This window comes from Anarhichas minor, unplaced genomic scaffold (assembly GCF_050575085.1).
Source record: "Anarhichas minor isolate MPS153535 unplaced genomic scaffold, ASM5057508v1 ptg000014l, whole genome shotgun sequence".
NCBI lineage: Eukaryota > Metazoa > Chordata > Actinopteri > Perciformes > Anarhichadidae > Anarhichas > Anarhichas minor.
The window spans coordinates 6,353,329-6,381,188 of NW_027466460.1; the positions used below are offsets into that span (position 1 = coordinate 6,353,329).

Below are 27,860 nucleotides of genomic sequence, written 5' to 3' on the forward strand. Positions count from 1 at the left end.
GGAAACGGTCACCAGGAACTAACCTACCATACAATAATGTTCAGTTAAAAACAAGGTTGTGTAACTATTCCTGTTTTCACAATACAACACAGAAATGCACAGAGCACACATGTCAGACTGTAAAGTATAGACAATGCTATTACACAATAAAAAATAAAGCAAGAAAGAATGCCAATATGGACAAACAACAAAATGGCAGACACTCACACCATTCACAGTCCTCTTTGTTTGGTAAATTACTGCAGCTGAAGATTCCATGCTGTATCTTCTGAGAGCCACACTGTTACTATTTGTCACACATGATGCATTGGACCACAATGCATTTACATGCTTATTCAGAAAGAGTTTAGAATATACTTTAGAATATATCTAGCAACATGTTGTAATGTTAAGGGAAAGGTTCACAGGTTGCTCAACAGGGACAAAACAAATAGGAGGTTTTTAACTCAAAAGACTGGAACTCCGGAAGATATCCACTTGACTTAACTATCCCAGACAGCTGACGCCTCATATTAACTTCATATATACTTCTAAATCACTTGCATTGAAAGTACATTAAGAAGTGATCTTTCAAAAGCCAGGGTGAGGAACAGGAGGAATGTTTACACCAAGCAAGCAAGCAAAACCTGTTTCAATGACCATATTAGGCGCCTGACTATTGTTCTAAGACAGACCTGAAAAAATGTGACCCTATACCCTCCAAGGCACAGCATGGTTAACACATATTAGTCGGTGTTAGAGGGTGTGGGTAAGTGTTTTGATATCCTGCAGTGAGGGTTGCCAGGCGAGATTGTACTTGTCAATCTGCTGTTGAGCTTTTTGTTATTATTTCTGTACATAAAATGTAGAAATTTGCAATAAACCTTGAATCCGATGGAGGGCCTTGACATTTCCAAAGCAACAGGAAACAACGTTTAGCCATGAAGTCAAACACGACTGCCCAAACACGTCTGATGGGTCCGACTGTACAGTGAGAAATCAATAAAAACATCCATCGCCAGTAAGGCATGTGACGACCCTCCTCCTCCCATCCACTAGGTGTCCCTGTTTTGTTCCTGGTTGTCTGTTGCAGGTGCTGAATGGAGGATCGTCAGCTGCATGAGCCACACCTTGGCCCGTTCCCTACTCAGGCCATAAATACCTCCCTCATTTGGCAGCTTTGGCCTCTCTAGGGGAGATCCTGTCGTCCCTCCGGCATGATGCAGCTTTTGTTTTATGTTCTCTTTCTACCATACGTGCAGTCCACCACTGATTAGCTGATACCTATAAACTGCATTACTTGTATATGTTTTTGTAAATAAATTACTTTTCTTAGCAGCCTGCTCATCTGGTCTGAGCCGAGCTGTGACAGGCAGGAGTGAAGGAAAACACACAGCATGTGAATGTCAGCATTTTTTTTACTCTTTTTAAGCAACTCTCAAATGTTACACTCATAGAACCACTTTTGGCAGATATGGATGAAATTTGAAATATACATAATGGCTTCCCAGAACTGAGTGAGTGAAGGGGACTGAAATAGTTTCAGGTATTCCAGTTGGCTCATTTATGGCAGAGTTAGATCTCTACTGCAGAGTTCCCATGGGCAGTTAATAGCAGGAAGGAGTTTTTACATATTAAGTCTACGAACTGCATACTTTATATATGAAAAAAGTAATTTTTTGGACATGATATAATGGCTGTAATGTTCTGTTTTTACAGCATTAATTAAACAGATCGTTATTGATAAAAATAATAGACTTGCGATTTGGTCTACGGTATGTAGACCTGATTATAAATAATACATATTTTATAATAGAAAGATAAAGGAAGTACATTACTCAAGTGTTGCACATCTAGATGTAATCAGTCTAAAAGTAATCAAAATCCCAAATCCATGAACTTCTTAATCCATCTTCTAAAGTAGCTAGCTGAGGAGGGTACATTTAGCAGCTAATGTGATGTGTCTCTTATGCAGGTTTAATTATTACCCTCAGCTCTTTCCCAACTGGGTTTTCCACATGTTGCCAGAGTTTCAGGGATGGAAACAGATAGTAGTAGAAATAAATTATCCGTGTATAATGAGACTGTCTGTTCTGCACCACCTCTGGTGACATAGTGCAGAGAGCTATGGCTAAAGGTTCAGTGGGAATAGCGAAAAGAAAAATACATAATAAGCCAATCTGGTTCCTCTTTTCATCTCATTTGAATGTCTGTGCATAATACTTTGATACTGATTTGCCTTTGTTGAGTGATTTGAATAATTGGAGGTCCAAGAATCAAAAAATCAGCAGACGAAAACATCGAACATCAAAACCAACACAAGAACAATGCAAAATCATAAGGAAAAGGGTTTCAATATTCAGATTAAAAACACACTGCCATGACAGTTTTATGATTGACATTATGAAATTAAATCTTAGATTCAATAAATCGTTACATTCATTCAATTAAGATTCATATTTATATCTCTATATCTATGATTTTTTTTTTCTTGATTTCATTTATATGTTTAGTTTGTTAATCTTGATATCAGCCCAAATAATAAAAGGACATTTACAATTTGAAATATATGTCTTCTATGGTTAGTAATGTTTTACATGTTTTATTATGTCAAAATACTCATCAAGCATCACCGTGTCTTTAAACAGGAAATATCGGAAGGTTTTGGATGTTTGATTTTCCTTATATTAACCATTAGCCAATGTTTTGTAATGCATGATAATGACCACAGGAGGGGGGCCTCAGACAACAAGGACAACTGTGCTCCAGCTGAGAGCAGTTCTTTGAGTTAAGGCAATCAATTCTCAGCAGAAGTAAGCCAAGATAAATTCTGATGGAGTTGCACATTAACGCCCACAAACATTCCCCTGCAGAATGTCGTCCCCTCTAGCATTATTAGTTAAATGAACTATCTGCCTCTGTGTTCATGTGTGGAACCATCCCGTGTGGTTGACTTATAATTCAATTTTGATTAAAAACTATTACTTCCCAATATAATATTGACCCTTTGACCCAATCTGTACTCTTTGCTTGCTGGCTTCTGGTTTGTCTTGCAGGACCTGGGTCATCAGCGTCATGAGCCACACCTGGGCCAGAGTGGTTCAGAATATAAAGCTCACCACCTTCCCTCTTCCATTGCTGATAAGGCTGCTGGTTTGGTTTGTTGCAGACACGTCACATATCCATACATGTTTACATAACTAATTACTGACTTAATATGATTTTTTATTTTTTTTTGGTTGTGTTGGAAATAAATATGCCTATTTATTTTTAAACTGATCTCAGTTAGGTGTATAAGTAAACATAAATCGTACAAAAGAAAAGGCCGCTATATGGAGATACAAATTTCAATTATGCAGCTTTTCCAAGCTGAAATAAAGAGTACAAAGTGTATGAGCCATGTATTTGATATTTGTTTATATGTAATATGCCTCCAAGCACTAGGTGCTGTTGTTGAACAGGCCTATGCTGGCCTCAGCCAAGTTATGACTGTGCTCGGTTAATATCAGGTGGTGTTATTCGTTTTAACTATGTGACTAAACTTGGAAGGGACGCAAAAATAAATGCATGTATTGGTGACGTTGTGTATTGTTTTTCTGAGCACATGTCTAAACAATTCAGCTTAATTATCAGCCAGTAGTAGCTAAATTATAGGATTTATAGACACTACAATGAGAATATTTGTATGTTTGTTGCCAAGATTGTATGCAGCTTCTCACTGTAGCTGTTGGTCCCAGTTCTTAAATGGGTGTTAAGTCAACATGACTTGTTTGCCTTGCAAATGAAGACAACTCAGAAAATGGCTGCTATTGCCGTAGCCACTGTGCGGAAAAACCAGTGACACTGGGTGTGCTTCGGTGTGTGTGCATAGTACACATTGTCTGACATAGTGGTGCTCACTTTGACAGTTTGCAGTCAGATGAAATCCTCAAAGAGCTCTCTTGTTCCAGCTACTGTCACTTTTCAGATGCTTATTAACTAAGCGAACAAAAAACTCACTTTCATTTTTTTTTTTACAAAAATGTATAAAGAAATGTTACAGTACATTAAATCATAACACATAAACAGTAAACACAAATAAAAAGGCAGTGTCGTTTTTTTTTTCAAGTGTACCAGATTGTCTCCATTCAGTGTTGTCAAATCCGCCACAACACTTAACGACATGAATTAACAGTGTCAATATGACAAATCAACACTGTCATGTGCTTTGATTCAGAGACACGTTAGTCCTTTCCTTTCTCTGCAAAATGTCAAGCAGCACTGAGACAAGGACAAATACTGACTTGATGTAAATTATGGAAATGCCTGAGTAATTACAAAGACCTGACATCTGCTTTTTACACAGCAAAACAATGAGCACAGAAACATTACATATAACAATGATGAAATAATGTTGAAACATATATTTCAGTTTGGCCAATGTCAATATGACTAGAATGCTTAACACAAAAGCACTGACTATTATGCATTAAGTACCTAAAGAGGGGTTCATAGTGCAGGTCTGCAAGGTGATATCATGCCAAATACTTGCTGTGCACGCATACATGCATACTGTTTTTCTGTGGTCCCTTTACAACATTTTTAATCACATATTTCACGTCATAAATTACAATATAAGTTTATAACAAAAGCAATCACAGAAAACATTACTATTATGGAAAGAAAACATTTTAGTGTAGTATGCAATGTCAGATACAACAAAAAGAAATTTAAGTTACACATTGGCCGTTTCCTTGAGTTGACGTTTAACTCCATTCAAATTCTTGCAGCTCAAGAGAATATTAAATCATTAAAATAAGTGCTAATGACTTAGATCAGAGAAAAGACAGAAAAGCCTTCCTCTCTCCAAAAAATATAAAATAAAATTCTATTTGGAAAAAGTCCAGCGTTGCATTGTGCTCTCCGTTTGTCAGATTATAACTTACATCAGGTACAACATCATGACATCAGTTAATCAGTTATGAATTATATTGTTGTATCAGTTGTCGCCTAACCAGTAGATCGAGTCATTCTTTCTGATCGAGAAGTCAATTGTATCAACTTGTCATTCACCTTTCATCGCTTGTTCTCTTTTCTGTCATCACGCCCAATCACCTTGCGTATCCAGGAGCTGAAGGCAGAGACTTTTGTGTAGACGCCAGGAGACTGCTGTGTCCTGCAGGCATGACCCCAAGACGTGACCCCGTAAACCACCCAACCCCCCCCCGGACGCTCGCACACCAGCGGACCTCCACTGTCACCGCGGCAACTGTCCACACGCCTCTCTGACTGGATGCTTCCGGCGCATAGCATGCGGCTTGTGAAGGCACTGTGGAAATGCTGCTGGCAATGACGGCGGGGAAGTAAGGAGAGGGGTGCCTGCTGTAGGGTCTTGGAGTATGAGCGGCCTGAAAAAAAGAGGCAAAGCGGAAGAGTTTAGAATGAGAGGTAGAAGGTAGGTGGAAGAGTGTGTGTGTGAGCATCATATTTAGTGTCATTGCACAAAAATGACATAATAACCTCTCAGCATATTTTAATTTAAGTGGTCTGAGAAAAAAACTAGACTACAGAATTGCTGCTATATAACTGCATCAATCACAATCGTGATGATGTTTGAAATAAATGTACTCGCACAGCTTACAATATGAAACTTGCATACAAGCCTGTGCTTGTCTGGTGAGAGTGCCTTAGGATAGTTCAAATTTGTGGATGTGAAGCACAGGGTGTTCCCCAAGTGCATGACTTGTGCAAAATATAAATATATTTATTTGCCTTGTCTTGCCAGCCGGCAGCAGACTCCACTTGCCATGACCTTCTTATCAAAGGCTTTGACTTTTTTCAGGCATTAGAGGGCTCTAATTTAGAGATCACTTTCAAGGCTTCTGGCAGAGTCTAAGGGAGGCTGTTTCTTTCATCTTATGAAGGTTCCCATTACATATCTTTTTCTGTGTCTCTTAAAACAAAATACAATTCCGTTGCATGCAGAGCCTGTCTCCAGTCTCGACTCTTGTCTGTTGTCAACAAAAATGTGCATCCTCTGATACACATACTGTCACCGGTTGCTTTGTTCAATTACCAGCACGGAACTTCTGTGGCCAAAATATTTCCGTCCTCCAATTTCCTCTTCCCTTCTACTGTAACCCACTCTACAAGGACATGGTCCTTCCATGGCTTTCCACACATGGACGATGGAAGGTACATCCAAGCTGAAGGGAGCCACTGACAAAACTGAACCCAAGCCTCTACAGTGTTGGTTCTCTCTATGACCACACAGTGTTATTACCCCCCACACACACAGACACTCTAACCTATCAATAGGGAGTACATGTTTTTTGCATAAGCGTGTACTCTAGCCCTTTGTGACTGCGTTGCTCTGATTGATGACACCAGCATGTTATTAAGAGATCACTAACAGATGTGTGTCGGTTTACACTGTCAAGTGTATGGACAGATACAAAGCGGGATGTCAAGCAAGTGTAATTACTGGTGGAGGATTCTCTTCTACTTTATATGCATTTGCAGTTGACCTTCAAAATGACTTACATATGGTAGGAATACTGTGATTACAGCACATGACTGTTTTAACGTCTGTCCAAATGTACAATAGACTTTACCCCAAATAACTAGTCCCAGTGTGATATGACTTCCTACGGCCCTCCTTGCTGATTTCACATTACTACATTGTTTATTAATTGATTCTCAGTGCTTTTTTAAACTGTTACATATCTTCTAAAATCCAATTGTTCTGATAAATATTTTTAATTAAATGTTGTGTATTTACAAAAGCCGATTTCTAAATCAGACACCAACTTTTAGGAAAGGTTTAGTAAAACAATTTCCAAATTCTGCAATCTCTTATTCAGTCAGCATCAATATAAAGACAGCATTTGCTTGATTTGAAAGGTTTAAGGCAGATTGGCTCAAGAGGAATGAACTGTGAAAATATATCCCTGGTCATGGCACGTGCTTGTGAAAAATGCTAAAATGAACATTATAGAGATGGAAAAAAGCACAAACTAAAATTTTGCTGGATCGGTCTTTTAATGTCATCTATATATTTTCTGCATTGCCCTTAATATAAAATAATTTACATTTGTGAAGGTCCTACACTTTTCCATAGACAGTGTCGCCTTCCCGTTAAATGCTAGGATGAAATGAAATGATGTCACCTCAAGGCCTCAGTATCCACCTACCCTTTACATACAAACACACACACAAACACACACACACACCCTCACCTGTGTCACCCCAGCCGGTAATGTGACAGTTGCTGGCTTGTTTGAGCACTCTCTCTTTCCTCATGGGCAGACAGGCGGGAAGAACATGACGGCTGAATGACACACACTCTCCTAGCATCTGGCCCACTGCCCCCGGTGACAGACGAACCAAGGCCAAGTCGTAATCGTTACTATGGGAGCGGTAGCTTGGGTGGAGGACAATCTGATCGACGCCGTACTCCTCTTCGTATTCCTCAGGGACGAGGGTGTGGTAGTCACCCACTCTAACTTTATACTGCTTGGTGCTGTTTCCATACCTGCAGAGATAAATATAGGGATGGATCAAGAGAGGCCATTAGAGAAGGAGTGAGTGTGTGTGCGTGTGTGTGTGTGTGTGTGTGTGTGTGTGTGTGTGTGTGTGTGTGAGAGCAATCCCACGGCTGATACATAAACCATGTGCAATAAAATTACGAGCCCTGGCTGGGGTCATAGTTCATCTAGAGTAGACATCTCCAAAGTCCGGCCCGCGGGCCAATCACGGCCCGAGGTCAGATTTTATATGGCCCGCAGCTTCTGTCTTAAAATGCATTATTTATGGCCCGCCAGCACAGTCAAAACGGAATGAATAAATCATACAAATTCAACATGCAATTCCTCTTTTTACCTCATGGTGGCAGCACCACTCTGTAACTGTCTGGCTGTTTGAAATTGGCTCTGATCCTTGAACTGTCATGTTACGGCAAGTAAAAAAAAAGGAAAGTCGATAATAAGGGCCGCCGCTTCCAGGAGAGGTGGAGATCGCAATATTTTTTTCACCGAAAACCGAAACAACTGTGTCTGCCTAATTAGTCATGAGACTGTTGCCTTGTTTAAGGAATATAATGTAAAGAGACACTACGAGACCAAACATGCTAATGCTACAACAAGCTGTCAGAAATGTGACATTTGGTTACATTGCTATTTGCTGTCATTGAAAATAAAATGATTAAATAACAATGTATGTATAGGCTACTTGTATTGTTTAAAATAATGTCAGCAGGGACTGTTGGCCCTTGGGCATTTTCACATTATCAAATCTGGCCCTCTTTGAAAGAAGTTTGGACACCCCTGTGGTAAAATAACAATGTCAGGAAGTAAAGTGACATTTTTTTATCAACCTGACAAAATTACGTTCTTGTGGGAAGAAAAGAAAAGAAAAGGCAACAATGTAGCTTCTTTACATTCTAATAGAATGTAAAGAAGCTACATTGTATCAGAATGTAAGTTCTTTACATTCTAATAGAATGTAAAGAAGCTACATTGTATCAGAATAATTCTATTGAAGTTTTTCCTTTTTTAAATGTTTTAGACGAGTCACTAATCACTTTAAAATAGTGATTATAGCTGATTTAACTTACAGACATGAGATTGATCTTCTCATGTCACTCTCTTTATACAATGATATAAATTCATCCCCGTTTTATCTACAAGGCTACTTGTATTGTTTAAAATAATGTCAGCAGGGACTGTTGGCCCTTGGGCATTTTCACATTATCAAATCTGGCCCTCTTTGAAAAAAGTTTGGACACCCCTGCTCTACAGCTTGAAAAAGTACAAGCACTAACACTGAGGACACACAGGTGTTTTGGCTCAGGTCACCTTCCCTTGAAGTATGTATATCATGTTAGAAAATATTACTATTTTATACCCCTTGTTTAAAATGGTCTTGTTGTTTTTAGCAACATTTTCAACAATGTATATTGTTTGTGTTCCCCCGAAGTCTTATTAATGTTTCATATGCTCAATCAGACGGTCCTAAAAGCTTTTCCCAAGAAACTTATCAGCTACATGGTTTCTATGTATCTCGGCTGTACCCCTTTCTTCAACACAACATTATTGAAGTGCATTTTATACATTCTATCAATTCATTATAAATCATGACTGAGGACGGTTTACACACTCGCTACACTGCTTCTAGGAAAAGCGATTATAGGCGAGAATGATAACAAAAAAACTGTCAGTGTCTGTGTTTATGTTTTCAACTGACTCATAGGTTGACATAATTAAGTGTTTCCATGCTTTTCAATTTACTTGTTGAAGATGTTTGGCCAAGTGGGAGAGAAGGAGAGGAGAGAGGAGTAGGGTAAGTCAGGGACAAGGGAGAGGAGAGGAGAGAAGGAAGGAGGCCTTTCAATCGAGCCAACTGTCTGTGTCCAGTTACAACTGGTAGAGTGTTTCCGGAAAGATTTCCTGACCTGGGAATGCCACGAAGTTCGTGGCAGAGCGGAGATTGCTGAGCAGCCATTTGCGTACAGTACATACCCACCATGAAGGCGAAATCTCAGGATTAGAATGGAGTTTGAATGTGTAACATCTAAGTTACCTTTCACACGTTGTTGTTGCTCATAACAGTTCCAAATCTTACTGTTGGCCTGCCACCAGCTGTGCAGCAAGAAGGTATAAATAGGTTAAATATGTTGACAGCATGTGACCACTGACCTGAGGTCATTTTTTTATGAACCTATTAATGGTAATGGTAGTGTAAGGGATAAGGTAACATGATCGCGTTTGGTGGTTGCACCTTTACGTCATCTGTGCTTGTGTGCAATCTAGAGCAAGAAGAGATGGGTATGCTAACTTGTTGATGTATTTTCTGTATATTGTTTGCCTGCATGGGTGTGTTTGTTTGTTTGTTGCTGTGTGTGCTTGTATGTGTATCACCCTATTTTGGTTACCATATATGAAAGGTGACACTGTGAAGTCGGAAGTCCCTATCTTGGTCTGCATGCTCTGGCTTGCATGCAGCAAATTACTTTTCAAAGCTGTTATGGCTGAGGCTAACAGCTCGGGCCACTGAAGTCTGATATGTGATCAGGCAGGCAAGACAAGTACTTTGTCGTGTCTGACACTTTGTGTCTGCTTACAATGTCTAACATAACAACTATCTTACATACAGCTAAAAAATACTTTGATTTCTGTCATGTCATATGTAGTGTATAGGTGTGGACTTTGAGTATCCTCTTAGCAAAATAAAAAGTCTACCAGAAATACTTAACTGTTACACTAGGGACGTTGTGCTGATTTGCTGTACAAATGTTGTGCTAATCTGCAGCAGTCAGCAAAATGTCTTTTAAAGGAGTGTCATCAATCTGAATGTGAAGGCGAATTCCAAGAGCTACAATCAATTATTAAAACCTGTTCAATATAGGAAGCAACGCCTGAGGCAGTAGCTGAGTGAGCACCTGGCACGTTAAGCACAACACTAACATATAATTAATGTGTTTGGATAAAGCCTGTCATTTATTTACTCAAGCGAGCTATGACATTCAACGACAAGAATAAACTGTTAAAGCCTGTTGTGCTTGAGGCTAACTATTGTGGTTACTATAGTGACTACTGTGCAGTTTTAAATGACTTACCATTGTTAGTAAACAGTCGGACAGTGAAATGATTTATGTCAGTCTGCAGTTACACTGGTAGTCAACTGCTTGCAGTGCTTCCGTTAATCAGTCGTAGAAGTCCTGATTGCTACATCCCTCGTGGTCTTAATTTGCAGCATAGCACAGATGTCTGTTTCCTGTGTGTGTCGTTTAATAAAGGAAGAAGGTGTACAAGACACATCGCAAAGTTGAGGTTCCTGCATTAGGAGTACAACTCTGGCAGTGGAAAGGGACTGGGGATGGCTGGAGAAATGGCACTGGAAAGGATTTTGTGAACGACCTCATCCTCTCTTTAATCTGGAAATATCAGGATTTATAGTGGTAGAGCTGCTGGAGCCGGTAAAGAGTTCTGGTTTTCCTAAACCCAAATGTTGGAACTAATACTTGGTAACGTAACACAAAAGATATTATTCTTAATATACAGTCTGAGAACCTTACATGTCCTGTACAAATATTAAAGGCAGGCGCTAGGGTTAGCGTCCTCACAACCGCCAACTTTCTCAGCTCTTTTTTTTTTTTTTTTTGCTGCCTTTTCTGCTCTATGCATTAAGTGATTGATTTCATGTTGGTGGTGCCATGTAGAGGCCCCCAGACCAGATGAATTTCTGGCTGCCTGCACCACAAACCACAGCCTGCACCACCCACTGATCACTGCTTACATTGTTGAGATTCTCATGCCTCTGTCGGACTCGTTTGTTTAGTTCAAGCTGCAGGAAGAGTGCATACATATGTACACCCACATTTCATTGAATAAAGATAACTTCAAACCTCAAACGTGCAGAAAATCCTAACAGACAATGTAAAAGCTTACGTTTATGCGTTACGTCAGGAGAGCAGCTTTGAAAGTGGGTTCACAGTGGGCTTAGAGCACTAAATTATTGCATGATTTAGTTGTACTTAGTGTATTGAAACAGTATATTTAATTCTTACTATATGTGGAATGCCACCACAGTTAACAAGCCAATCAATGATGCTGACAGAATAAATTGCTGTCTGTCCAGCGTTGTGGGCGTGTGGAAAAGACCAGTGGCCAGGATGAGAGGCAAGACCCATGTTGTGTCGCGTGTATTGAGAGGCCCGTGAACACATACATGAAGGTGGGTTATTATTTCCTGGCCTCCATACTGAACCTGCTGCCTGAGATGAGTTGGCTGTTAAAAGTTCAACATGGCCTTTCAAATTGTGACACATGCATTTGTGTGTAAGTAGATGTCGGTGTGTGTGTGTGTGTGTGTGTGTGTGTGTGTTTGACCTTTTGAAGCAGTGTGCCGAGGTGAGGACCCAGCAGGTGTCAATGAGAGTCGCTCCACACACCAACCTCCCGTCTCCTCGAGATCCTCGCAAACGAACCGCCGCCTGCCATGGCCAGCCGCCCCTACAAACATGAGCACAAAGCCAGACATGCACACAAACACACAAGGAATTATAAAAGTGCACAAATATACTATAAAGTACTATGTACTGAAAAGTCAGCATGTCGTTACTGAACCTTGATTGATAAAAACAGAGCCTGAAACAGCTATAGCCAGCAGGAGTGACAGGAATTCTATCCAAACATGATTTGTGATTTTTTTTTTTTGGAGGACACTAAACATTAGCATACCTGGCAGGCAGACAGAGTTTACATGCAGCTTCGTGTAGTGTAAGGATGCAGGATGTCATCTAAACATGCACACACACACACAAACACATAAATGTGACCGCACGCACTCGGTTTGCGTACAAATACGCATAAATGTTGCTTTTCTCTCTGTTGATCCCAACCTCTTTCCGTCTCTCTCTATCTCTTTCTTACACACAACATAAACACACACACACAAAGCAAAACAGAGAAAGTCATAACCATGGGATTTTCTTGTTCAATTCCAGCGGGTTTTTCTGGATTGGCCATGTGCGCCTGTTTCTCTTTTATCTAAATTATTTTGGTCACTCACTCACTTCCCACGCTTCCACATATAGTTTGTTTTTGGAAGTACATACAATTGGATAGACCATTGCCTGTGGTTCAGACCAGCTGTCTTCCATCTCAGACCTGTTGACTTGAAAATGTGTCCAATTTTCTTTTTCTATATATCTCTGGCAGGCGTCCTCTGTGCTGTCATTAATCCCTAATGTCCCTTCCAGCCAGCTTACCTCAGAGAGTTTTCTCCTCCTATGATTCGGCGCTGGCGAGTGTGTATGAGCCGCAAACCACAAATTGAGTTGACAGGATCTGACAGAGACAAAAGAGGAACCATTGGGTGTGCGTATATGTGAGAGTGTGTGGGAGGGTGATGATTGTTAAACCATTCATTTGCGCTCAGATGTTGCTCTTATTAAATATTTAGATTACATTTTTCAAATCTTTCACTACATGTGAACCTGAAATAAAGTCAATTAAATAAATGGGGGATCATTTTCATAGTCTGTGTGTAGAAGATGTAATTCATCATACTGAAGAGACAAAACACCCTCCTGCACTGGTTTGACTTTCCGCAGTATGTGCCTGTGAGAAAGGGAAGTAATAGCATATGTGCAGGTAATGGATAGCATTGTGCGAGTCTGCCCTGATGTGTGACAGACAGGGTGAAGCAATAACATTGCTCTCTCCATTTTACCATCTGGATACGCACAAACTGAAGTGCTGCCCGCTTTCCTCTCAGAATCTTACCTCCTGGCTTTTCTTTATTTGTTTCTCATTCATTTCTCAGTGTATATAAGATAACTGAAATGTTTGCTAAACACACTAGTCTCATGCGTGATCAATGCACACTCATATGCTCCAAATCAATCACAAGAGCTACATTTATTATTATAAAAACAGACCTGACTGACCTTTGAGCTCTTTGTAGCTGGGTTGCGATTCACCATAGTCACAGATGACCCCGGCGTCCTCACTATGGCGACAGTTGTGTGTGCCGGGTGCCTGTTTGATGCAATCTGCTAACGAACGCTCCTCGCCGCTGCACTTCACATTGTCCACGTGGATGGGCCCTGTCCCTTCCCCGAAGTAAGCCATCACACGGGCCTTTGCCACACCACTGTGGAGGATGGACAGGACCCAGAAAACACAGGCATTTCATTGCCATTGCCGTATACATTTTGTTAAACTGGAAGACTATTAGAACTGCCGAAAAAGTACTTCATCTTAAGGCTGGAGACAAAACAAACGGCAAAATTAGTCTCAGAATAAAAGCATTATATATATCAAAAGACAGGATTTCAACAGATTCAAAAGCAGCAAAACAAAATTAAAATCAACAAAAGAGCAAGTCTTGAAAAGCTTTTTTTTTTTTTTTAACAATTCAAGCTTAGCTCTTAGAACATCTAGTTCATCATATATTTTTGGTTTTGTTGATTTGATTTTTAAAAAATGTTTGAAGTGAATATAACTCTTACGTTTTTTTAAATAATTTAATTCTGTGTATCTTTCCACATTACCTATAATCGTGTCACAAACACTGAAAAGTTGAATGCTTGCCTGACACATCCTTCTCCCTGCATGTGTAAGCATATAGGTGATGACATCTCAGTATAGATGTTATGGTTTGACATTCTCTGGCTGTGACGCAAACCAGGTCAAACCACTTTCACAATCTGATAACAACAGTATTTCTGTCACTTTCTCACCTCTGACTTCAATTAGCAAACAGCTAACACACGAGACGGTAGGTCGAGGTGTGCCTGTATAGGATGGAACTGTGATTTTAATTAAGATTGATAGATAACCGACTCAGAGGATCTCATGTTGTGTCCCTGGGGTGGCAGGTCTTGTATCCCCACTCATCCAAAGGGAATCTCATGTCACTTATTGAGACATCTAGCATTGTGTCTGTGTCTCCAATGGCTCCCCGAGCAGTACTTAGCATGCAAAGCACGAACCTCCAAGTCACTTGGAGCTAAGCCGAGAGCCTGACATCAAGCCTGCTTGGTGTGTTTCTGTGGCAACACACAGTAACACAACATGAGTCAAAAATGCAACACAAGCTGTTTTGGATACTAAATGCTCAACTTAGAACGGAAAGCCAAGTATTTTCTTTCTCATCATATTTCATGTACTGTCCATGTACCGTGAATTATCTTCAAAATATATGTCCTGACTTGGCTGCATTTTTGTTGGATCAGTTTTAAATGTTGAAAGCAATAAAATATGCAGCCAAGGTGACTTGGATGCATCATGAGCTGCAGGTAACAGGCACTTAATGCAGTTTGGACAAACTTCAAACAAGTCTTCAATCTAAGAAATGCCTCTTACTGTTCCTTTGTTGTCACATGGTTGTCACAATCTGGCTCTATGCCCTCTGAGTTTTTGTGAAGACTGGACTGTGCTGCATCTTTAGAAGATGATGAAGTATCTAGAGAATTTTGTGTTCAAGGTTTTTAGGTCTTCTGTTTGTTGTTTTTGTCCATGTTATTAGGCTCGTTCAAGATGAGCCAGTCCTGCACAGAATCGATCACCGGCGATCGCCGCACAATGCATGCCGGTTAGATTTGTGTCCGACTTGATCCTGACTTGCTCTGACGTCATGAGCAAGTGGGCAACGATAACCTCAGTTTTTACAGCCAGGCGCCGCGGTTGCTCTCCACCAACTGCATAACAATCCTATAGAAAATCCTATTTTTCTGTGTAATTGTAATACTTAACGCTAGATTGTTGGTTATTCTCATGTTCTCATAGTCTCATGCTGTGTGACAAAGGTTTAATCTAAAAACATATCTTGTGTGATTGGAAATAATAAAGCTTATTTATACAACACATATTAAAACAAGCAGCAAAGTGTTTCACAGGCACACATACCAAAAGATAGCAAACAATGCCAGTTACACGCACATTTCCATATAAATATACAGTATATTTACAAACACAAATAAATCCGAACGAGGTCTTCAAACTACAAGTAGCTTACAGATCGGATCTAACAGGATGTAACTTTGACTTCCTGTGTATTCTTTAAAGGCAGCTAAAAACTGACTTGACCGCAGTTTTTTCTCAACGCTCCCTGCTGCTGCAGTTCATGCACTCATACGTTTCCCGCCTCCTTGATTATCCTCACCTGGCCTCAATTACTCACCTGCCCCTGATTTTGCCGTTGGTCTACCCCTTTATATACTCCCTTGTTTTCCCTGTCCCCCGGCCAGATTGTCTTTGTTCTACTCTGTGTACTCATTGCTTTGGATTTTGCCTATTGTTTACTCTCTTGGACTGTTGACCTCTATATGACCACCTGCTGTTTAGAACGGATCTAGCCTTTTTGATCATACCTTGTATCCTGTGTCGTACATTCGCGTTTTTGCCTTTTGCCACACTTGCAGAAATACAACATCAAATGCCTGAAGTTAGACAAACAAGCTCCCTTTGCTTTCAAGTCAGTTACTGTTTTCAGATTATTGGTACAAAGAGCGATTGGTACATTTCAATCCACATTATCGGCTTTTAAACCACTAGCAAATTAAATTGTTGCCAAAATACAAATTCAAAAATGTTTCATGTGCATGTTGTCCAGTTTAATGTAGGTTCTTATTCAAGGTGACTCTGGGTCAAAGGTGACTCTGTTGTCTTTGAATATAATTTGTATGTGAAAGTGTGTGTCTGTGTGTATTTTTGTTTTATCACCCCTAGAGCAACCTCTAACCCTTGGGGACCTGCTGAGTATGTAACGACCTTTCACCACACCCTGTGTGAGACTGGATGATGATCCTTACAGGGCTTTTACACACCTCCAACACACTTCCCCTCTCTCACGCTTATGTGTTCCAGATGTGGCTTTCACTTACACACAGATGTGTCACAGAAAATTGGGTGGCTAAAGTCAAATTCACGCTACGTGACTTTCAAAGTAGTCAGATCGCTGTACTGCTCACACTACACAACTTGTTGTCTTTTAATCGCGAGTCTTAAAGTTGTGTGGTTTTCACACTACATGACTGACTTTCGACAGTGGGGGTCACACGCTACGAGATCCTTCATCTGGAATCCTGATGAGGTCTCCAAGCTAGTTTTGTCACAAAATCAGGTGCGAGTAGTGACACGGGCGTAGCCTTGTCATGCTTATCGATGTTGCCGTCGGCACACATGTTCACATAATGGCCTGTTTCCACACAACTCTACTATTTCCCCTATGTGGATCAGTCACTGTGTTATATTTATTCATGCAAACATCCAACACCCTAGGTGCAACAACAACAACAACAACTTTGATTTGACACAGGTGAGGCGACCACTCCGCCAGGTTTTCCCTCAAAAAAATGATTTTTTTGACTCCTTGGCTGTAGCTCCTGGACAGATCCAGATATTTAGCATGCTAGATATCTGGAATGCGTCTGCGATGCACCCACGAGCCGTTAGAACAGTTCACAGGTATCGCTCGAGGGCCAAGACAACGTGGATTTCCCTCTGATCTGGGGCTTTTGTCTGGGAATTCCAAAGACGGAAAGTCAGGGTCAAAGTTGTGTAGTGTGAACGAAGCATGAGGCAGGGGTGTCCCATGCAGAGCAGTGATAAGAGAGAAAATAAAGACAGTTTGTTACAGTACAGTTGTCCCTTGCCATCCCATTGCCAATGTTTTGGAAATCTGGACAGTGTCTCAGCGAGAAGAGATAATGGGAAGCGAGAGAATAAGATGAGGTAGTTGGCTTTCCCTCAAAATATCTTGTCACTGTGAATGAGTCATATGCACAATTAGCCTGCCCTTTAATTGGATGTTTATCTTGGCTCTGCAAAAGGGCACAGCTAAAACCCCTAATAAAAGCAGCTGGCAGCACACCAGCAGCTATAAGAAGTGCTCAAAAACTTGAGCGCACAATTTGTACAGATTGATTAATAAAATACAGTCATCTTAAATGATTCAAAGCATACTTTAGTTTGTCCATTGTAGGTCTGCTTGAAACTCGAGACGTGCGTGATGATGTGCAAACTGAAAACAGAAGGGTTGAGAGATGAAAGACGGACAGAGAAAGCGGGAGCAAGTGTATAAAACAAATGCCAGGTTTAGAAGTGGTGATTGATTTTGCAAACAGAGGCCGTCTGGATTCACTTAAGGAAGTGTAATGTATAGAGTGATCACATTGCAATGCCTCCAACATGTTACCTCTATTCCAACATCCGGACCACGACTGAAAATAAAATGATCAGCAGAAAATTGTCAACTGAGTCAACTGTCAAAGTTAATTAACTTTTCATCGTTTCAGTTTTGAAGCAAAAAGCACTTTCTCAAAAGTGAATGTTTTCAGGTTTTCTCAGCCATCTATTGTAGTAAACTGAACATCTTTGGGTTATTGGGCATTTTCACTTTTTAGCTTGTCAGCCAAATGACAAATGGACCACGACAATCGATAAGGAAAATAATCATTGGATCCGTAAAATGCACCCATCTCTCGAAACGTATTGGTAATATTTCCTCCTCCTAACTGAACCTACATCTGTGAGCAATGTGTGGAAATACCCACTTTTAACAACTCTGTCTGCTCATATGGCATTCTTTTTGCTTATGCATGCAAATCAGTGTGCAAGTTGTACATATACATACCTGTATCCTAACTGTCGGCAAACCACCTCGGCGTCACGATCAGTCCATCCGTCATCACACACAGTCCCCCATTGTCCGGACAGATAGAGCTCCACTCTGCCTTCCCTAGGGCTCTCTCCTCCCACAAGTCTCACCAGCACACCTGGAGAACACACATGTGCACAAACGCAATTTAGACCGACCACATAGACTCACGCTGCTGGCACAGGTTTATTTTTGTTCTCTGATGTTACCCAAAACCCCTGAGTCTAGAAATACTCAAAGACATTACACACATACTCTCCCAAAAACTCCTCCAGGCTAGCAAGTCTAGTGAATGGGGCATGTGTGCTCATGTTCCCTACAAAGGAAGTTGCTTGAACACCTGTCTGTTTTCATGCACATAACCACTTTTGTTTTTAGACTCCTGTCGCTATGAAAAGATGTATTGCCTCTCTGTTTTTCACACTCTCCCTTTCTTGTTCTTTCTCTCTCAAATGGTATTCACTCACACTGTTAATCAAATAAGTCTGGGCTTAAGGTTTAAACCATCCATCCTCATTTGTCTGCCCACACATGCACACACTAATCACATTTACGTGAATGCCGATGTCTTTTCCATGCGTGGACAATTTCAGGGTCAGTTTACACTCTTGCCAAGTGTTTGGAATTGTATGCTGTGATGTATAAAGTTGGTTGTTGTGTTTTGTTGCTCAAACATTGTATTGCACTGTGTGGAGTTGAATGGCATGCCACATTCAAACATTTTGTGTGTGGCACATAAGAATTTGTAAGAGGGGGAAATTGTGGGAATGTTTACCTCTTTGTTGGTGTTTGCTATTGAGGAAATGCTCATCTTTGTCCTCTCCCTTAGAAATACAAAGACTTTTTTCCCTCTCAGTACACACGTCACGCACACACACGTTAAATTGCTGCTCTGATACAACCCTAATGTGCTGGTCCCCCACACCAGACTGTGTGTGTGTGTGTGTGTGTGTGTGTGTGTGTGTGTGAGAGAGAGAGGGAGAGTTCAAAGCAAAGCCTGGCTTATCTGCTTTGTCTCCTTTTCCAAAAACAACATAAACCAATCTGCCTGTAGCATGTTGAGCGAGAAAGAGGGATTTGTGTACACACAAACACTCAAACAAATGCACACAAACACACACACGAATGCTATGTAGTAATGACACGCGTTCTTTAGAGGGTGTTTGTGGAGCGAGAGTGTCCCTCAGACTCTTCTTCAAAAACATAAGCTACTTAAACCCAACTTATCATCACTGAAAGAAAACATGATGTATCCTTTCTGTGACATTCACCAGACTTATCAGACTCATATCTGTTAGATTCAACATTATATAATGTTATATACAGTATGAGGTAAAATCTCAGCCACTACTGGTTCCATCCAGCTCTATGCTCACATATCTTTATTGGTGTCTGAAGGCTATAGAAATAGGCTGGATTAATGGTGCTACCATTCAACCCTCTCCCCCTCTTTCAGCAAGTAGTAACACCACTGAACCCTTCTGTCTCCTCTTATAAAGAAGTAAAAGGTGCAGAGTTATGTGTGTCTGGCAACACATCACCCCACTGGTGCCTGATAGTTATGGTCTTGCAATTGGGAATAGTGGCATGAGGGAGACTTACTTTAGGTATAGGTTTGCAGTCGGTCCATTTAATCATGACGGCTTTACAAGAGTCCCAGTAATAAAGGCAGGAAAAGCCAACTAACAGCTGTGCCTATTAGAGTTATGACTTACATCATCCTCTATATGTCTGTTGGAGAATGTTGGCTTTACTCATCTAAGTAAGATGAGATCAAATTGACTGCAGGTTGAGTTTGGCAGAGATCTCAGGAACAGATTTCAGACCAGCTTGCACTTCCATTACCGGGTTTTATGAAGTGAAGGAAATTACATGGAGGCTTTCATCATTTGGTTTCCTGTTCTTCACTGCCTTTAAAGTATGAGTGCTATTAGTGCAAAGTTTATCTTCTACAGTGCTTCTTTTATGCTACCCTTATTACTGATAACAAACTGTTTTTAGCCTCCACCTAGGAACCACTAAAAAGGAAGAACCAGAAGATCTCAGGCAGAGCTCAGCAAAAAGGGGAGTAAAGGTCAGTAGTCTGGAGCTTACCACATATAAAAGTGATGAAAATATTCATTAAAATCTGGAGACTCCAAAGACATGGGTAACCAGTGCAGAGATTCTAAAATAGTGATTTATAGTCTCCAACTGGATCTCAAAAAGGAAATGGGCTGCGGCATCCTCGAGTAATAACTTTACTTTAAAAGTTTACATTGCGTATATAAAGAGAATTTAAATAATGCTGGTTAAATAGATAGAATCTTTTCTTTTTGAATCTCAGGGAAACAGGACTGAAGAGAGAGTTGTACTATTGTTAATACAAGGGATGATGATATTAGAAAACAGTAAAACAAGATTAGGGGAGATTCTATATCTGGACCAATGATGATGAATTCGGATTTAACAAAAAGAGGTTTTCAGACATCACAATGTTCAATCTCTTTGTATGTACATTGCGGTTGCTGCAATAGAAAGAGGAGAGAAACAGGTTCAGGACTGAACCCTGAGGCACTCCGAATTCAAAGAGGATTGATGAATTGTATTCAACAATGGCAACATAAAATCAAATGATCGACAATATCAAAAGCCTTAATATGGACTAAAATAAGCAAAGTTACGAGTGGCGTTTCTGTGTCAAGATCAACTCTCAAAGCAGAATGGGATTTTTGAGAAAGACCATTACCATATTCAAAAAGCCCACTCTTTGTCTTTCAAAGTCCAAAAACTGTGACACATATGCACATACAATATATGTATCAGTATCTAATTACATACATGAGCAACATTTTAAAGTTCATAATGAGCCTCTCTCGCCCATTCATGGTTTCTATGCTATCTGCAACCATTTAAGGTCTTATTGTAAGATAAGATTCGATCTTACTCGTTGGAAGACTCTCTCCAATGCGATCAGGGGTGCATGCGATGTTAACATCTTCATGGTGTGTGCAGTCATGACGGAGCCACTCCTTCCTGTTGCACAGCAGTAGGCTAGGCTCTTTCCCTGTGCAGCTCACGTCATCCAGGAGAATGGGACCTGACCCCACCCCGAAGCGTGGGACTGGTGTGATGTCTAGTCCTTCGGAGAGGAGAGTCTCACCTAATCTGAAAGGTAGACATGTACACACACAAACTCACATATTGTTTTCTTATCAAAAGTTTATATAATATTATTTTGTATGCGCATGAATTCTTCACATTACCTGTGACCAAGTTGTCGACACACGACGTGTGTGTTAGTGTCTGTCCAGCCATCATCACACACGGTTCCCCAGTGACCACGGTAAAATACTTCTAGACGTCCCTCGTAGCTGCTTGTGCCCCCTACCAACCTAACGGAACCATCTGGAGATGAAGACAGAGACGGGCAGAGAGTGAGTCGCTAATGAGGATACATTTGAAAATGTATATATTTTTTCCTGGCCTTCCATCCGCGTGTAGCTTTTAAAAAAAAATCTTAAATAGATTGAATTATTGATCACAATATTGCAACAAAATGCTGCAATTCCTAATAAAACACTATGCAGTCATTTCTGGCTGCAAAGCTCTGGGAGATCGTAATCTGGCTTAAAAGCCAGTGTCTGTAGCCAGGATTCAGTTCTTTAGACTTCTACCTTCACACATTGGTCACCTGGCAACACACCGGACTCCTAATCCTCTACTTGTAAGTGGTGAAAGCACACAGATGGGCAATAGTCAACCTTCATATTTCAAGGTCTATCCACCATGAGCTCTCCTAAAAGCACCTCTCCAATGCCTTTCCCCTTGCACCCTTCTCTTGGGGGTCCTTGATTTGTTTGTCTCTCCTGAGACCAATTGCCATACCTTTTTCAAAGAGAACATTTTGACTAGTCATAACAGGAAAGGCACAGGAGTAACTAATAACTTAAATGATTGCTCTCTTCAGTTTAGGCACCAGAAATGGAAAGCAACCATTATTAATGCAATCAGTTACACCTGTGTTTGACAAGTCAAAATCTCTGTTGGCTCCAGGAACCCAGCTTCAGGGGTCACGGGTACATGCAAACCCTTTTGCTACAATATGGTGTGAATTTCTGGAGGGGTTTCCATGTCTATGTATGTGAAAGATAAAAATGTGAATGTTATGGATTGCTTATACCAAGTCAGGCTCTTGTTCTACCTGTAAGAGGGTTACAGGACACTCCTGCATCTTCAGAGTGCAGACAGTTGTGTTCCCCCCAGGCACTTTTTGGACACTGCTCCAGAGTGAGCTCATTGCCTGTGCAACGCACCTCGTCCAGCCACACACGGCCTGAACCCTTGCCAAAATGTGCCTGGCCCCATGCCCTTGCCACACCGCTACAAAGAACAGAGAAGGTACAGAAGAAAGGTTTGGTTTACAGAAATAGTGATACAATGAGAAAAAAAGATGCAATGACTGGCTTACAACATGTTTAGTCTGGATATTGAATGGAATGAACCTATTGTATTTCAAATAAACTTTTGGAAAATTGCTTGTTATGCATATATGAGAATACATAGACATTGCAACACCAACACCACAGTGGCATACACACAAAATGCACACGCGAACATTTGCGGCGAGTGTAGTGTTGCTAAATATGCATATCTCTGTGTTACCAGAATTCATGCAGGAACAATGAGCCTGATTCATTATCTGACCCCCAGATGTTCTTTACTGCTCGCTCCTCTCTCTGCGTGTGTCCGAATGGAAAGAATACTTCTCATACTTTTGGAGACAGAGGGAAAGACACACGGCTGGACACCCACATTAACTCATCTAAGCTTCTATCTTCACACTTGTTCCTCGTTTTCTCATACTCACAATGTATTTAATTTATGCTAACTACGAGATAGAATGAATCTGAATATGAACATTAATATGTGCGTGTATGTGTGTGTGTGTGACCCTTCACCTCAGCCCCAACTGTCGACACACTACTTCTGCATCACTGTCGTCCCATTGGTCGTCACATATGGAACCCCACTGCCCCGCATGGAAGACCTCCACTGCGCCCTCTGACCCTGATCGACCACCCACCAGCCGTATAGGGAGCACCACTACCGCTGAAACCAAGCATGAATACACACATTATCACATACGGAATGACCACTATTTGATGTACAGAGCATTAATATAGCAGCAAACAACTATTTGCTATGAAAAGATATAGTGGAGTAATGTTTACCTGAGCAGAGAATGAAGTCACTCTCCCTCTGTGTGTGTTGTTATCTGAGCTTCACTGTGCTTTGTTTTCATAGCCGGGATGGCCGCGCGTGCATGTTAGTGCATATGAGCGTGCCCCACTGGGCTGATATGGCGAGTACAGTTAATAACGCCGTCCCGACCCATGGTGCCGTTGCGGAAGCTTAGTGCCCACCCTCCGGTTCCCCCCCCCCCCCCCCAGGTCTAGCATCTGTCCACTTCACATACATCAACAGATTTGGTGTATCTCCACATCGCCACGTTAAGAGCCGTTGATTCCCTATGAGGAGTGTGTACCTTGCTGCTGTATGCAAGTGATGGCTGCAGCCTGAGGACATTCCCCTCCATTCCAAGTAGTCTTAGGACACTGGAGCAGGTCTGGCTCCTCTCCCTGGCAATGGACTGCCCTCCAATGGAGCTTGGCCATGCTTGGCCGAAACAGGGGAACTTCACGTGCACGACCTGAGATCCTGGAATGGGATCGATAAGCAAACAATTTACTTTTACTAATTTAAATTCAATTTAAATTTTTGGACAGTTATGCTTTCGTGGATAGTGTTAGCTTGGAGAGAACCAGGAAAGGCAGGGTGAAAGAGTGGGATGACATGCAGCAAAGGGCTCCGGCTGGAATCAAAGCCTTAATAAATGTTGCATGTGCAACATGTACCAGGTGAGCTACAGAAACACTTTTTTTCCCTCCAGTCTCATCTAATAACATTTTTCAGGATAGATGCAACCTCAGTAGAGTTGACACTTTTTTTTTCATATCATCTGAGATAAATCCTGCAGCTAGGCAAAAAGGCGGACCATCTCAGAGGAAAAAGTACAGCAGTCATTAACATCTGGTAGTAGTAACCTTCAGCCGTCTGTATGTTCATGATCTGCCATTCCAGGGCCAATGCGGTCAGACGTTTTACACCCAACAGCTTCAATAACTGGCCGCGTGAAAATCATCACCAACCATTCCAGCTGACATATGTCTGACATTTGCCCTCTTTCCTTTCCGCTGAGGACTTGTATTGACTCCTGTGTGAATATGCACACAGCGGCATGTGTTCCTGTCAGCATGCGTGCCAGCGCTGGCGTGTTAACATGTGTAGCATGTTAACAGAACGGCTCTGTTCTCCAGGGTAGTAAGACGCTCCGCAGCTTAATAACACCGTCGACATGTATGATCTGTCTGCAGGCTCCCTTGAGACGCTGCAAATCAATGGCTCCTCCACCATTAAAGCATCTCAAAATTCAAGACCATGAGACACAGTCGTACATGTGTGTGAGAGAGAGACAGAGACAAAGAGAGAGCTGGTAACAAGGTATATAGCTGAGCACTGAAGGTATTTAAATACCTCTGGGGAATGAGGGGGTGGAATGCAAGGGTCACACAAGAAAAGTACAAAGACTGTGGAGAGAGTGCATGCATATGTATGTCTGCGTTGTAAGTATTCTTAAATTCTCTTAAATTCCCACCAAAATTCCATCACACTCGAACCATATGTCAGACCTCTGTGGGCTGCTTCACATTGTGAATTCATACGACAGATGGGGATTGTACTTGCACCTGTGTCTGAATACGTATGTAGAAGCAAGAGGCAGACGAGAGCGGCAAATATTGCACGTCTGAGCGCATGTGTATGCATGTGTGCTCTCTCACCCCTTGCCCAGCTGTCTGCAAACCACTGCAGCGTCTTCGTCCCCCCAGTCATCGCTACAGACAGACCCCCACACTCCTCCCAGATAGACTTCCACCCTGCCATCAAGCTTGGAGCGGCCTCCTTGCAGACGCACAGAGCCTGGGTATGGAAAGAGGGTTGGAGAACAGCAGATGTTTAATAATACAGCACATACTAAACTGGGGGATAAAAGATGACACGAAAGAGATGTGTCACACCATATGACAAGATATAGGCAGGGTGTCAGAGAGAGTAAAGTAGCAGGATGAAATGAGATGACAGGAGAGCACATTTACAGGGGTAGAACTGTCTTATAAATGAAGCAGTGAATCGGTCTGTGTCAAAACAGCTGCATATGGAAGTTCTCATTGCACTTCAGATTATGACATCCAAAGAGAAAACAGTTCCTGTGTGTCAGCACATCACAACTACTTTATAAAAAGATGAAAAAACAAGACGTGCTTCTGGTTGTCTTTTTCATTTTCACAGCAAGTGACATATTTAGCTATCCACTCAGCATATTTTTCTTTCCCCAGAGAATAAAGGGGATTCCCTCCGTGTGTGGCCCCATAGGCCTACCTTGCTGTCATACAATTGAAGATATCACTTTTAGCCACGTCCTATTCAGGATTTGGAATTGAATGTTTCAAGACGTTTCCACATAAAATACATGGATACAGTGTGTGTTTATTGTTGGAGTAACAAGTTTGTTTTGTGTCTATCTATTTGATACATTTGGGAAGAGTTATTATGGCAACATATAATGTAAGGGTGCATGCTCTCTATCTCACACATTTACACACACACATATATACAGGTATGTGCCTGCCTGTTACTGCCATCAGCATATCTGAACTTAAATCAGAGACATCTGGTGTGTGGCTGTATATCATTTCGGTAAAAGGTCATAGACACAAAATTAACAGAATTCAGACTTCAAATTTGGCCACCCCTTCTAAAGGCTTGTAATTGTCCAAACATCTGTAATAACTGGATCAATGAATGACAATTCCATGTTTCAATTACCAGGAGATAATTTACCCATGCTTTGCCCGACACTAAAAATACCACAGGCTGCTTGTCTTGTGCCAGATGAAAATCACACACTCTATTCCTCTCACCACTCTCGTTCTCTCTCTACGTTTCTACCTTTCATCAATCCAGAGATGTAGGGGCCATCCTTTGCCATCACTTTTCATTTTAGCAACACTTAGCAGTGCAAGCCTGCATGCTTGACAGGTATTGATAGTGTGGTGTTCCCATGGCAAACTATTTAGAAGAGAGATTTTTATTGAGCTTATTCACTTTATTCTCTTACACCTGGGATCCATTAGACTGTGTTATTCCCACACCAGCAAATACCTGTGCACTCATTACAGCACAAATGTGCTTAGACACGCCATCTGCATACCGACTCACACCTGGGACTCTTTAGGTGTGTCTTGTCTAATTATTTAAGCTTGGGCTTCCTGAGTTTAACACCAGTGGAGCTAGAACATTTGTTAAGACAATCGCACACCAAACACAAAACAACTGCACAGTTATCTGCTATTCATCAGCCCCACAACAATGATTTAGTATGTAGCAAATTACAGGGGCTTGTTTGGGTCGGGTCATTTCAGTTCCTGTGTGTCTAGTTCAAACTGTTTTCGACATATTTCTACAGAAGAGCATGAAAAGCAACACAACACACTATAGCCTATTGCTGTGTGACTATAGGCCTGCGTGTTTACCTTGTTTACAGTCGCAGTACCCCCAGTCCACTCTGCCTTTGTGGTTCCTGAAAAAGCACCAGGGTCGAATCCTGCCGTCCGGGTTGCGACAGTGATTGTGCTCCCCAATTCCTTTGCCCGGGTTGCGTTCCCTGAAGCCGTCCACTTCTGTCCAGTTCATGCACCGGGTGCCGGACTCGGTGACGTCTATCGCTCCCTGGTAGAAACCGCCTTCCCCACGGCTCTGGACGCAGTCAGTGAACGGCAGGATGAATGAAGGGACGCTACTGGAATAACAGAAGCCACTATTCGCAGCAAAAAGCGCGGCTGTTAGAGCAATAAATGCCGCGTTCATGTTTGGTCTCTGGTTGTATAGGCAGCTTAGAACGATGCTTCAATCAGCAGCAGCCTCTATCATCATCTGAGGAGACGATTTTTAGTCAGCCTCATCGCCCTACCGTGGGACGAGAGTGAACCGGGAAAGGAGAAACGACGCGGATCAATGAAACTCCTATTTGCGTGGGCTACTGGGAAATCAGCCCTCCAACCGAAATCCAATATTCGGAGTAATTGCCCCCCCCCATATTGCGATTTACACAATTATATTATGGCTATTTTATGAAAAATAATCCTATATTAAATCAAAGTAATGATATGGTTTCTAGAGCACATTTGCAGAGTAGAGGGGGCTCCATCCTATATAATGTGATATTTAGCCATACTGTAAGCAGTCAGTCGTATAGTCCTTATAATCCACTTAGAGCGCCCACAACTTTGAGAAATGCCTATTGTGGCAACACGGCCATGGCCAAAACGCGTAGCCAGTTGTTTACTTGTTAGTTTTGATGAGATCGATATGCTTTATGACTTTCTGAAGCTCATCGTCATTTTTAAGCAATATCCTTCAACACGAACCTACAGTACATAAACCCATTTATCATCCATCGACTCATATGGATCCATAACAAGGTGCAACTTAACAAACACAACGTTGAAAAGTATATTTGTAGCCACATCAGTTAAGCACAACTACTGATATGATACAGTTTGGCGCAGGACGGTCGTGTATGGCGAATGATTCTTTTGAATACACTCGCTCTATCCCTGTGTGGTTATGTTATGACC

The 27,860-nt window shown here is 41.4% G+C and overlaps 1 protein-coding gene across 1 annotated transcript; it reads right to left on the reverse strand.

Annotated features, from left to right (window-relative positions):
* Positions 1-4,877: 4,877 nt before the first annotated feature.
* prss12 (serine protease 12) lies at positions 4,878-27,090 on the reverse strand. Its single transcript, XM_076091241.1, has 13 exons — positions 26,757-27,090; positions 25,005-25,143; positions 23,651-23,823; positions 23,064-23,214; positions 22,307-22,485; positions 21,369-21,510; positions 21,050-21,270; positions 18,100-18,241; positions 13,409-13,614; positions 12,728-12,806; positions 11,847-11,969; positions 7,197-7,492; positions 4,878-5,366 (listed from the first exon to the last, which is right to left on the reverse strand). Exons 1-13 carry the CDS (start codon positions 27,088-27,090, stop codon positions 5,035-5,037), a joined length of 2,517 nt encoding a protein of 838 aa, XP_075947356.1. The 3' UTR covers positions 4,878-5,034.
* Positions 27,091-27,860: the final 770 nt, after the last annotated feature.